This window comes from Argiope bruennichi, chromosome 4, assembly GCF_947563725.1.
Source record: "Argiope bruennichi chromosome 4, qqArgBrue1.1, whole genome shotgun sequence".
Classification (NCBI taxonomy): Eukaryota; Metazoa; Arthropoda; class Arachnida; order Araneae; family Araneidae; genus Argiope; species Argiope bruennichi.
In genome coordinates this window covers 134,577,208-134,590,338 of record NC_079154.1, presented here as the reverse complement: position 1 = coordinate 134,590,338, position 13,131 = coordinate 134,577,208, and the positions used below count along the sequence as shown (strand labels likewise).

The window sequence follows — 13,131 nt, the reverse complement described above, 5'->3', positions numbered from 1 at the left end:
AATATCTCTCAAGTTGCTTTAAAACGGGAGATTTAAATAACTCATTTTGAGCTCATGTTTTTAAATTTGAGCAGTGAGCTGATTCAAACTTGAGGATTTAATTCCTGAACCTCTTAAATCAAAATATAAAATTCTAATCAGTACTTTGATAAATTTTAAAACTACTTTAGAAAATATATTTGTAAGCTTAAAAATATACTTTTTTCAATCATTAATGTAAAAAAGCATTAAATACTTGACATAAGTGGCTCTGGAAATGAACCACCAGACCCAATGTATTTGAAAGCAATGTTAAATAATTAGCAACGTTGAAAATTTATAAATTGCCCTTGAACATAAATACAAAAAATGTAAACAGAAAGCCACTCATGCTGGATAATATATGAAAGAAAATAAGCTTATTATAATTGAAGAATACCTGAGAGAAAACACTGTCAAATATACAATGTGATACTTTCAGGCGAAGACTTTAAATAAAAGAACTCCTACAGTGTTTTAGCAATTGATAAATACATTTCCTTTTAGTGAAGCATTTTTTTATTAGCGTCATCTTCATTTTATTTTAATTCCTCCCTCTGTCTCTCTTTCACCGTGGAATAATAAATAGCTCTTGTTATGGTCTAAATCCATATAGAAACTTTTGAACGTCCCAGAATTCCCTGGAAGTGCTCACATTTTTCTCTGATCATGAACTTCCAGTTCAAAGGGGAGGTAAATATCCTAAAATGTGTCCTCCCTCCATACAAACAAACACGTCGAACAGAATTTGTTATTCCTATTCCCTCTCAAATGTAAATACCAAAAGACAAGACACCATTATTCTACCTTGAATCCGGATCGTTCTAATGTCCATCTTCTGGGAACCCCTGGAGACCACCTCGAATAGCCGGTCCAGTTGTGTCATAACTGGACCATTGAAAATCACCTCCGATTCCTGCTGTGAAAATGAACTCTCACTGTCGAAGTGTCGCCATTCAAACAGAAACTGACCGATCTGTTTTCACTCCAGAGATAACCCCCTTCCACCCAGTGTCGTGTCCCCTGCTGTTCCTGGGAAGGGGTTTAGAAGGCCCCATCGACGGGATGGATTTGCAGGCGCCAGCAGTGGTCGTAAATCCCAGTCGTCTGTCGCCACTTCGTTATCCAGCCAGAAAGAGGCTCCTAATGTAAATGTCCCCGTGGTCGTAAGCAATACGGAACTAATTGGTGTTGCCATCAAGTTTCAAAGAAAAACACGAGATTTAATGTCGAGAGAGAGAGGATTAAGAGCAGAAAGAAAGAAAAAAAGGTTCATCCTTCAAGAAGAGAAGAATATTTATGTTCTTGAAGAGCGATCTTAAATGGAGGAGGGTAATGAACAGGGAATGAAATGAATCAGCGTGGTAGGTTGCTACTCAACAAGTGGAGACACGAGTCAACAGATCTAGGCTCAAAAATTAGAAACATCTATCATCACTGCGTGTGCTAACTTATTTGCAAAGTTCTTTCATTTGCATTCATTTCTTTTAGTTGTGGGTGCAACGGCACAGCCACTTAAAAATGAATGTGCTTTTATATCCACCCAATGAAATATATTGCCATATCCTCTGGTACAGTATAATGATTGCATTTTTCAAGAATTCTTTTCAGGTCTTTTTCATAGTAAAAGATAAATAGGATTCATTAATTTAATTTGGATATATATCCTTATTTTCTCGTGTTATTAAATATAAACAGGGTCTCTTTTTTTCAGCTGCCTATTTTCTAGTTAAACAAGGATATATGCATCCAATAAAGTCGATTGCATTTCAAAGAAGAGAATCTTACTCAAACAGGACATTATTGAAGATCTCGATGCAGTATGGAAGTAGAAGACAGTTATTATTCCATAACTTTTCTCAAATAATTCCATCATTTTTGTGTATATGACAGTAAATCTTGAAATTCTTAGTATAATCATTAGATTCGAAACTTTCAACGAGATCGTAGTTATAATCTGGAAATTATAAGCTATAATGCTATGTAAATCAGAACATAAAAAAATAAAAGTATTTATAAAAACATTTAGTGTCTTAATTGAAACAAGTTATCATTTATATAAAGTAAAGAATAAGCCTTTACAAACTATTAGAATTTTTGAAAAAAATTTTGTTCTATTTTCGTATATCATTTTCTTCTTCTCTTTAACATATAGAAAAGCAACTTTAACGGTATTTCTGTTCCCTAAGAATAGCGCAGCCTATCTCACAGTAATCATTCGGAACCCCTCATCTCATTAAATCATAGCAAATAATTGCGGAGAGCAATTGTTCGGGGTTCCACTCTTCCCCGTTTCCTGCTTTATGAAGTTGTCATTAAAACAAACTCGGAGAGAATAGTAATAAAAATAATTCTAAAAAAGCAAGCAGGCGAAATCACGATGGCAAACTCCAGTATGTAGAACGCAAATATGTGTGTGCGTGGAGCGAGGGGGTGACAGCGTCTGTGACCCCTAGGTCAGGATTTTCCCTCACCTCGCATCCTCCTCCCCCCCTCCAGAAGCAGTGCTGATTTATGATCACTGAGCAAATAATTATAGACGGTGCACACGGAATATATACGAAGCAAGCAAGAAATTATGAAAAGCCCATTTCATAGACACATATTACCTTTCGAAGAAATTTTGCACCCCCCCCCCAGCATCCCTTCTGCTAAATACTTCCATCTTGTCTTTCGTGAATAGATCACCGTCTTGGGTCCACTACGCAGTACGTCATTGCATCGGATTCATTTGGGGGGTTTGTGCAATTACGACAGCACATTTACATTTGAAAATAGATTATAATGCATAAAATGTCGTTGATTAATTTTTACAGAAAGTATAATACACCTCTTTAAAATAAGTTTTACTACATTATATAAAAGCTTATATTTATTTAAATTTACATAAAATTATATATCAGTTTTTATATTTGACAGTTTAAAATATTTGCAATTTATATAATAGATTATACATAAAATAATATTAATAGTATTTACTATTTTTAAATTTATTGAATTTCGAAAATTTCTGTAAAGCTAAAAGTTATGCATAATATTGTGAAATGATCTAATTTTTTAATGCTAATAAACAAAATAATTTTGGAAACGATCATAACTTGGATAATTTTATTAAATGTATATAAACCTCTTGCATGCTTTTCATTTCTTTTTTCTTTTTTTTCCATTTTTAAAAGATTTATTTATAAATAAGGGGCAGATTTCTTTTCAATTTAGAAGATGAATAAAAATTAGCTGAATGAAGATGATGAGGAATAAAAGTTAATGAATGATGATGATGAATAAGTTATGAAGATGAATAAAACCTAAGAAGATGAATAAAAGTTAGCTGAATGATGATGATGAATAAGTTATGAAGATGAATAAAACCTAAGAAGATGAATAAAAGTTAGCTGAATGATGATGATGAATAAAAGTTAGCTGAATGATGATGATGAATAAAAGTTAGCTGAATGATGATGATGAATAAAAGTTAATGAATGATGATGATGAATAAGTTATGAAGATGAATAAACCTAAGAAGATGAATAAAAGTTAGGGACATTTTTCAACTACAGATCTTACAGAAACCAAAGTGATGGTACTTACATTGTGTAGTTTGTAATAGAGACCACATGCATTGCAGACGGGCTCTCCATTCTGGTTCCGTCTCCAAAGTGTCGTCGTAGTAGTCTTGCAGTTGGCGCAACTCGTACCCGCTCGTCTCGCCGCGGACTGGAAAAAAAAGGAAGGAACACATTTTTAATTAAATAATTCAGATAGAAACATCTTTTTTTTTATTTTACTATTGTATAAATTAAACACAAGTATAATTGCTTTCCAATTAAAGTAATTTTATTCATTAATTAAGGCCTGCTTATTGCTGTCTATAGCCTAAGTTGGTAAACGATGCGTAAGGTGCAGCAGAAAAAGAAAGCACTCTGGTCTATTAAACAAAACCAGCGGGTGTTGTCGCGCTAAAATTTTCTCGCATACTGTGTAATAAAGGTGTTATTCCAGAGATTGCCTTGCATTGCATTGGGGTACAATAATTACGAAATTTTAACCTTTGTCATGAACTTAGCTTTTCTACTGAATCTATCGTGTGATCTTCGGCTAGTATTTTGGCGATTAATCCATGTCCCTGTTAATGGTATCCGAAAATCGAATTGGTGTTTTAATTCATTGGTATCGAATTAGTTTTTTCCAATGGATTAAAACTCAAAATTCGACACAAAACTACCATCGTAATCACAAAATCACATCCTCAAATTGATATTCTCAAATCATTGCGTTTTTGAATGATCGCGTTACATGCTTCTGAATCTCCAAGCCGACAGACAGCCATCTCCTTATTGAATTTGGCTCAAAATTTGAAATACGTCTATACCATAAACATTAAGTCTGTGTACCGAATTTCATCCATCTAGTTCTCTTCACATTGTAGCTATCGTGTTAACTTGTAATCGAACAGCTGGACTGACAGATTTCCTCTGAAAGAAGTTTGCTCAAAATTTGAAGGAAATTAAAATCTGGTGTAAAGACCGTGCATAAAATTTCATCTAGTTAGCTCAAACCGTTTTTTACTTATCTTTATCAGAGGCAGACAAACAGGTATTTTCAAAAAATGTATTTTTCGAACTCTGGGATATCTAAAATTTAAAAATTCGTTATAATCACGAGTTTGAATTTTTTGACAATTGCAATACTTTCTTTATACTTCGTATATGAGAGGATAAAAAAAGCAAACATTATTTTAAAGAGAATTTATTCAATACAGAATAACTTTTGAATTCCAGAAGTACTGAAAGGTTTGCAATCTTTATAGAACATATATGATATCGGGAAATGGTAAACCTGTTTGAACTTTAGCAAGCTTCTAGAAAGCTCAATGGGCACTGATTATTTGTAGCATACACTTTGTCGCATAGAGGGAGTATATAGAGGCCAGGAGCACGCGTTTCCAATTTTTCCTTCTTATCCGTCTCCTTCAGCTTTTTAAAAATGTTTATAACAGGAACACAAATCAATTACGAGTTACGCACAAAGATGAGAATTCGTTTTCAAAATTTTATGAAATGTTGATTCAATGAGGAAATAACTCTTGTTTTAACAAGTTTACTTACATTTATAAATTGTTCACGAAGAATATTTATTTGAAAGTTTTGAATTTCCCCCTCCATTTAATAATTTTTAAAATTTTTTATTATTCTTATTCAGTTGGCAAATGAAAATTGCGAAGAATTTCCACAAAAATAGGAAGGTGCTTATAAAAATTATTTTACAAAACTTTCACTTGAATTTCTACTCTGTGTGAAGCGGCTTACAAATTCTAACTATCCATATTGCTTCTTTTAATGTAATCAACAATTAACACACACAACGATGATATTTATGTTGAATGCAAGAGCTCAGGTCTGATCCCTTTGGGATTTTATCACGACGACCCAACTAAAAGTATCGACCATTAAATGGCATAATCCTGATAATTGTGAAAAAAATGATTTAATATCGGAAAAAAATATTGAATTTTACCATTGAATATATATGCTATATTTTTGTAAATTTTTACATATCATTCCCTAACTCAAAGATTTTTCTTTTTAAATTGGTTTTAAATCAGCATTCTGAAACGGGGACCAAAGCAACTGAAATGCCCATCTGAAAAGAATGGGAATTAAATATATTTCCTTTAATAATTCTTCAGAAAATTTGAGATTAGCCTTATGTACCTTTTAATCGAGAATTTATAACACTAACGCACTATTAAAATTAGACCGAAGCACAAAGTAATGGGGAATTCATTTTTAAAATTTTGTTGTGCGCCAAAATTCAGTCATGCATTCCAATGACTTCACTTTACATCTAAATGACTCCTATGAGAACCCACGAAACGCAAAAACAAAAGCAGAAAAGGAAGGAAATACAAAACATTCGCCAGGTAGGCCCACGTTTATGCGATGAATGACGTAGACTAACAAGAAAAGCCAGCGAAAAACCAATGAATAATTTGATTGTTCATTAAGCATGCTACTCCTGCTTCAAGACGGAGCAAATAATGTTCGAAATGAACGAAAAGAGAAAGAAAAAAATTCTTCCACATATCGCAGTGGACATTAACAGAATGCAGTATAATTCCAGCTGCCCTTTCGCGTTACTTCTTCCAGTAGCTTTTTTTATTTTTCCTTTCATATTTCTTAATGATTTATCGCCCAGGAAAAGAGCTCTGATTCATGATAGTCGAGCATGAATTACAAGTGTGCTCGAGCTAGTTGCAATAAAACATTGGAGGAGAGGCGACACACAAATTTCAAACTTGGTGGCAAAATCTTAGTTAGATATATGATTTTGGTGAGTGTTGGCAAATGTTGCCAAAATAAATACCTAACTATATTTATTTTATCAAAAAGGATGCATTCATGCCATAAATCTTTGAGATATTAACATGTAAGATTTTGTACTGAATTCTTTATATATATATTTTAATGATATTGTCAATAGGCTGGCATGCTATCTATTAATTGCGACATTTATGTAAAAAAAAAAAAAAATGTTCAAAATCCTCTAAAATGTAAATTGTTTCGCAGAGAACTATCAAACAGCATGTAGTTGTAAAGAGATTTTTCAAAATTTTGATTAGATATTTTGCCAAAAATTAATCACAATTTTAATAGTTTCTCTCAAAAACTTTAGAGAATATTACTGCACAAAACTGTTTTCACACCCCTTTAAAAGTAAAAAGCAACAAGATTTTTAATGATATCATTATTTAAAATGTATTTTAGAGCAATATTTTTCATTGTTTTAATTACTGGATTTACATTCGCGTATGATCGGTATAAAAATAAATTGATAAATGAACTCACGTGAAAGTAAATCGTCGAATTTGCTCATTTAAGAGTAAATTAATAAATAAAATTAGGATAAAGGAATCAAACTTAAAACACTAGTGTGCTGTTTCGTGATATTTTGGTTTCAAGTCTGTTTTAAATCTTTTCTAAGTGTTATATATATAATTATAACGTAAGCTGAACATATGAAATTCGAAAGTAATACCGATAAGAATTTATTCATATATTTAAATTCTTTATATACTTTATATTCCGTATATACATATACACATTTTATTTATATCAAATGCGCATACAAAACGCAACGATTGGCATGTTTCGTAATAGAAGTTTTGTCATTTTCCGTTTGAAGTCTGTAAGATGGCTAAATATTTTCATTTGTAAATTTTTAAAATGTTACATTTTGCCATTTAATTAACTCGTCTAAGGGTCAACAGACAAAAATAGCGGGAAAATTTAAATAAATTGTTATGTAGCTAATTCTTTGATATACTTCGTTATTCTTAAGCCAAACGGCAATGCAACAATCTCTGAATATAAAGTTCATACATTAAGCTTTATTTCGACTTATTCTTTTATTTTCTTCTAATTTCCTAGTTCTGCCACATTTGATTTCTTTACGCAGTTTTTTATTCGTTTCCTATGTGAGTCTTTAAATATAAAAAAGAAAGTTCACTTTTATTAAAAACTATTATCATTAACCAACTATTTTCATCTTTACTCACGAGAAAGGTTATTTTTGCTATCATTTTTACTTAAGACATTTTTCTCTCATACCGTAACCTTAAGAAATTGACAAACCTCGAATATAAATCAGTACGTGAGAAATGAACCAGTACTACTAACAAATGTATTATAACAATTACTACTTAATTAATTCGTAGTAATTCATTATATCCTTCAATTATGGATATTTCACGACGGATTTCAGCCTATATATATAGAAACAAATCTAAACTTAATTACTCTACAGAATGCTTTTTTTTTACGAGCCATTTCCTCCTATTCATTAATTGTGCTTTTCTTCTTTGTTCTCCGATTCATTGATATGTTCACCACGAATGCTCAATGAATCCAAAATTCGACCTTGCGTACGCCACTAGCTAAACGCCACTGTCGTTGTAACTCTCTACAGAGAAGAACGTGGCAAGTATGTTAAAAAGCCAGCACTGACATCATTAATTTTCCTTGCAAGGCTGTGGGGCACTCATAAAGAAAGTGCCATGTCTTAAGACTCGTTCTCAAGTTAATTTAAGTGTTTTTCTGGTGTTAAGAAACTGTCGCTACTGCATTTTTAGGCGTACTTTTAACCAACATGTGAACAGGGAACAGCGTGTGTTCGCATCATCGAATCCAAAAGTTGAATCCGTTCAGTTATTATAGAGACCCACAGAAATGAAAACAAGAGAATCCAATTCAAAGCTTTCCTTTTTTGGGATTGACAGCAAGAGGAACTAATATTATTAAGAGTAATACATTTTGTACTGCTGTCAGTCGTTTTAATTGCTTTCAAGTTAAAGAGGCAACAATTATTTTAAGAATAATTATTTAATTATATTTATTTAAAAGAATTGTGTAAAACAGTGTTTGTGGGTAATAAGTTACATTACAATATTCAGCTTTTAAATAACAATTCCAAAAATTATCATTTTAATACATATGGCCTTTTAAGGAATTTAAATCTATCAAAGGGCTAAAAAAATGTAATTTGTTTTCAAATTTTTAAATAAAATTTTGTATTTAAAGCTTTATGACATCATTTGTGAAATCCTGAGATGTTTGTAATTTCCTCCTAGGCAAGAAGTAAAAATTTATATCGATTTTATGTATTCTCGAAAATTAAAAATTAATAGAAAAAAAATAGGAATAATATTGCTTTATAAAATTATCAACATCATTTAAACATTATAAAATCGGTATTTAAACAAAATAAATAAAATTTTAATGTTTCTATCAGACAAGAAGTGTTAATTTACTTATCTTTGAATTAAATATTGAATAAAAATATACAAATATCTTGTGAAAATTTTCTATGAAGATTTCTCATTACGATTTATTTCATCCAATCACACAAGACCCCATTCTTGAGTTTATTTTATATATATTCGTCAATGAAACCTTTAAATCCATTTTATTTCCTGCATTAGTGAAAGAAATCTTTAATAATAATTTCCCAGACTTTTTTAATTGCAGGAAATTCGTCGTTTCGGCGCAAATTATGCTCTTTTAAAGAGGTAATTTGTTTTTCACTTTTATTTAAAGAGAGAGAGAGAGACTGAACTTTAAGGGAAACAACATGTCAAACGAACAAAATATTTACCAAATATGGCATTTGGAGGCTAGAAATAAATAAGGAATCAAATCGCCACGTTTCCACGCCAACCACAGAAGGACCTACGAAACCACAATTTACTGGCTCTCCACTAAAACCGGAGTATCTCATTTCGAATTTCTTTCATGCCAGCAAAAATCCATCAAGATATCTCTTACACATTCTAACCACTTCAATTCAGTCACAAGTACTTCCAAATAAATATCTACTGAACGACACCAACTTCAAAAATACCCCTACTTGCTCAAAAAGAGAGCAATATCAATTTCTCCAATTACAGTATAGAATCGCAAGATGTAAACTACTTCTGGATGTCGGTGGGAGGAAAAAAAAAAAAGGCCTGAGTGCTCATTTTGGGATTGATTTCAGTGGCCACTTTTCAATATTTTGCTTCTGAAAAGAGTTCCAGTGAAGATTGACCTCCGTTATTCAACTATGTAACGACCTCAGCACTCCCCCCCCCCACGCCCCGTTAAAGAGGGGAGACATGCAACGACCGGGGCGAAATCTCACGACAAAAGAGGACAGAATCACTGCCCCCCCCCCCCCTCCCTTTCCTTTTTTTAACGCACTTAACGTTTTATATGAGAACAGCTCCCCTCCGTTCCCGCCATTTGAGAGAGAAGAATTATGGTGTTTTTCTTTTTCTCCGTTTTATATTTTTTTCTGTATTTATTTTCCGACTTTTTTTATTTGGCATAGAGGAAATTTTTTTAGAAGCATTATACATCGAAGCCTATTTTTCGAAATGAATGAACGATATATAGAAACAGAATCAAGTAAACTTTTTAAAGAAGAAAGTGATCCCCTTATGATGTAAACGAAAACTTTGCGATTGATATTACACTGCACAAACTATATGTTGCCAATTAATATATTCAATAAGTTACTTTTACTTTTCTTTCATTAATTGGCCAAGAACATGCGTAAAAAGACAATTAATTCTACAGTTTAAACATTGTTGTGAAGGAAGTTACTATTTATAAATTGAATATCAACAGAGGAGTAAAGTTTCATGGATTAAAATGAAATCTTAGCGAAGTTCCATAACTTTTTCGTTGCTCAAATGGTTAATAAATGTAATTTTTATTATTATTCGTAGATCTGAAGTATTTCTCACGAACTTATAATGTTTGCGTCATAAAAGAAGTTTGATGAAAAGAAAAATTCCTGGAATATGCAGTTAAAGACAATACATTTTATTTTTAATTAAAGGCGTTTATCGTAATTTTTAAGAATAAAAAATTTATTTTCGAGATCTGCTGCTTTTTTTTCACTTTCTTTTTTTGTAATTATTTCCAAACCAGCAGTTAATGAGGAATTTAATAGTGAAAGAAACGATTTAAAATGAATCAATTTTATAAGTTTTATTATGTAGTTCTTTATAACGGAGATGATTATTTTTAAAAATCTGAGCAAGATATTTCTTCATTTTTCTTATATTAAACTAGCCTTCTCTGAAGATCAGTTTCGTTCACTTGGTATTGTTCCTGATTAATTAAACATTATATTCATTTAATATTTTGATAAATATTATCCTTGCAACTATTTTCTTTATTCTGCATATGAACATTCTTAATGGAGTCGATTCAAATCATATTATAGAGTTTTCAAAAAATTTTAACATAACTTTTCAAATAATCCATCATCTAATCGGACACGATCTTTTACGGTGCAGAGACTTTTTTTCCAGTAAGCAGAGCAGGAAGTAAAATCTTTCTTCCTCATTTTTCAAAAATATAAGAAAACTATAAGATTGAATATTTGATGAAAAAGTGAAAACAATTTGAATTTCATTCCAACATTGAAATACACTGTTGAAAATTATTTCAATAAATATTCGTCTAAATTGTGAAAATGCTGGGGAAAAAATTGAGTGAATAACTTAAACGATATTAATAGAGATATACATTGTTAAATTCTAATATTGTATAAAAAATGGCTCTTATGCAGTAATGCTTTTTGAACTTTAACCCGAAAAAACGTCAAAATGTCTGCCGATGTTGGTTAATTAAATTTAAAAAAAAACCAATTAATAAATGCAAAGAGACATGCATTCTTTTTTATTAATAGTAGAATCTTTTTTATTAGTAGTATCTTCAAAACTGTACTTGAATTAAAGAACAGTTTTCATGAGTATTCTCTAATGTGAATATAAATTCAAAAAACATTTTGCAGCTTTTCTTTTAGAAGACCTAAAATGCGTTGCAAATCGAAAATTCTTTTTTCTTTAAATTCCATCCTTGAAATCTAACATACTGTGCTCGGCTGTTCCTTTCCAAAATCCGGCAACCTATGCCGAAGGAGTCTGAGGCGTCGTAGGATGTACGACGCCGTAACGTCGTTTTTCGAAGCCTCTGTCAAAAATTATCCAACCATAAAACGACAGCCAAAGGAATCCTCTCTCTTCCCCATCCGCAGATCAACCCCCCCCCCTTTCACTTCTGGAGAGGGGGAGGGTCAGGTAATACGGTGTTTGGGGATAATCGGAGTGTTTTAATGTCGGAGTGAAACTGTCGCTTAGACGTGTGCTTAATTGTATCACTTAGTGGCTGATGATATGTTTTGGGAAAAGAGTTTAGAGGTTGGGGATCTGGGATGGGTTAAAAATGGTGTAAGTTTTGGAAGTGTAAAACGCATTTGGAAATAATATTGATGGGAATCTTTGAGAAGGTTTTGTTTGAGAATAACACGATGCAGTTTCCTGTAGTCTTGGAAATTTGAAAAGGTTCATTGCTAAAGTTATGAAAAGTGACCTCTAAAAGTGTTGAAGATACGAAAATGATTGAAATCGAAAATTGTTTTTTTTTACTACTTTTTATTGTAATATTATGAAATGGAAAAATCAAATGGTCTACATCCACTTGCAGCAATTTTCAATCACATAGCAGTTCACAAGTATTATAAATCCGGAAACAGAAAAAAAAAGTGGAAACGTATCGTCAAAAAAAGTTCATTTTTACTCATACAGAATTTTCATATTTGGGCTAATGAACTAATAAAAAATTAAGTAAAACACACACAAGCACACACACAAACAAACAAAAACTCTCAACTGAACAATCAAAGGACTTTTTTGTAATTGTAACGAGGAAAAAGTAGAAAAAGTATTATACTCATAACACGAGAACTTTATTGGTCTTTGGTGATTAGCCGGAAATATTGATTTCAGGTAAATCTCTGATGCATAATTTGATGTTCATGATTAACTAGACAGAGCTCTTTTAAGCATCAAGATGAAGGATATTTTTTTAGAGTCTTTGAAAGAATCTACAGTTTCATTTCTTTATTCTTCAATCAAACTGTGAAGATGATAAATAATATCTTCCTGTCGTAGCCTTCACAATGAAACAAAAATGGTGCGAATAAATTTTCGAAGAAAAATTGTAAACGGTTTGAACTTCATTGCAATGTTGAGAAGTTCTGCTGGAAATTATGCAAAAAAATTGAAAATGCAAAAATAATAATATTCCACAAAGTTCTACATTTTTAAATGACGTAAAATCCAGTTCTGCGAAAAGATAATTTTTTAGGAGTTATTAATGGTAAATATAAACACGCAGTATTCTGGTACTGAGATGGAGATTGTCAGAATAAGTATTATATCCTTATGCAAGTGGATTTTAAGATTTTGTCTACAAGAGAGATAAATATGATATTCATTTCTCAGAAAATTATTACATTCTCTTCTTGTATTTCCTATTATTGAAAAAAAGAAATAAAAATTAAAAAAAAAGAAAGAAAGAGGGGAAAAAAACAAAAACTGAAAAAAAAAAACCATGACCCGTTTCAGGTGATTGTTACAGAAGATTGTTCTGAATTTATTCGTAAATATTTAAAAACCAAGAAAATTTTCATTCAGAATAAAGGTTAGTAAAATCACAAATCATTAACACAAAACAAATATGTTACACCAATACTACAACACACAGTTTCCTTTCACGTGCCTTA

The 13,131-nt window shown here is 31.5% G+C and overlaps 1 protein-coding gene across 6 annotated transcripts in view; it reads right to left on the bottom strand.

The window, feature by feature from the left end:
- LOC129965576 (GATA-binding factor 2-like) overlaps positions 1-13,131 on the bottom strand; it is a 377,227-nt gene that overhangs the window by 22,452 nt on the left and 341,644 nt on the right. For all 6 annotated transcript variants that reach the window (XM_056079588.1, XM_056079589.1, XM_056079590.1 and 3 more), the window contains one exon: positions 3,607-3,732. In XM_056079588.1, coding sequence (XP_055935563.1) covers positions 3,607-3,732 — 126 coding nt within the window. The remainder of the gene's footprint in view (positions 1-3,606; positions 3,733-13,131) is intronic.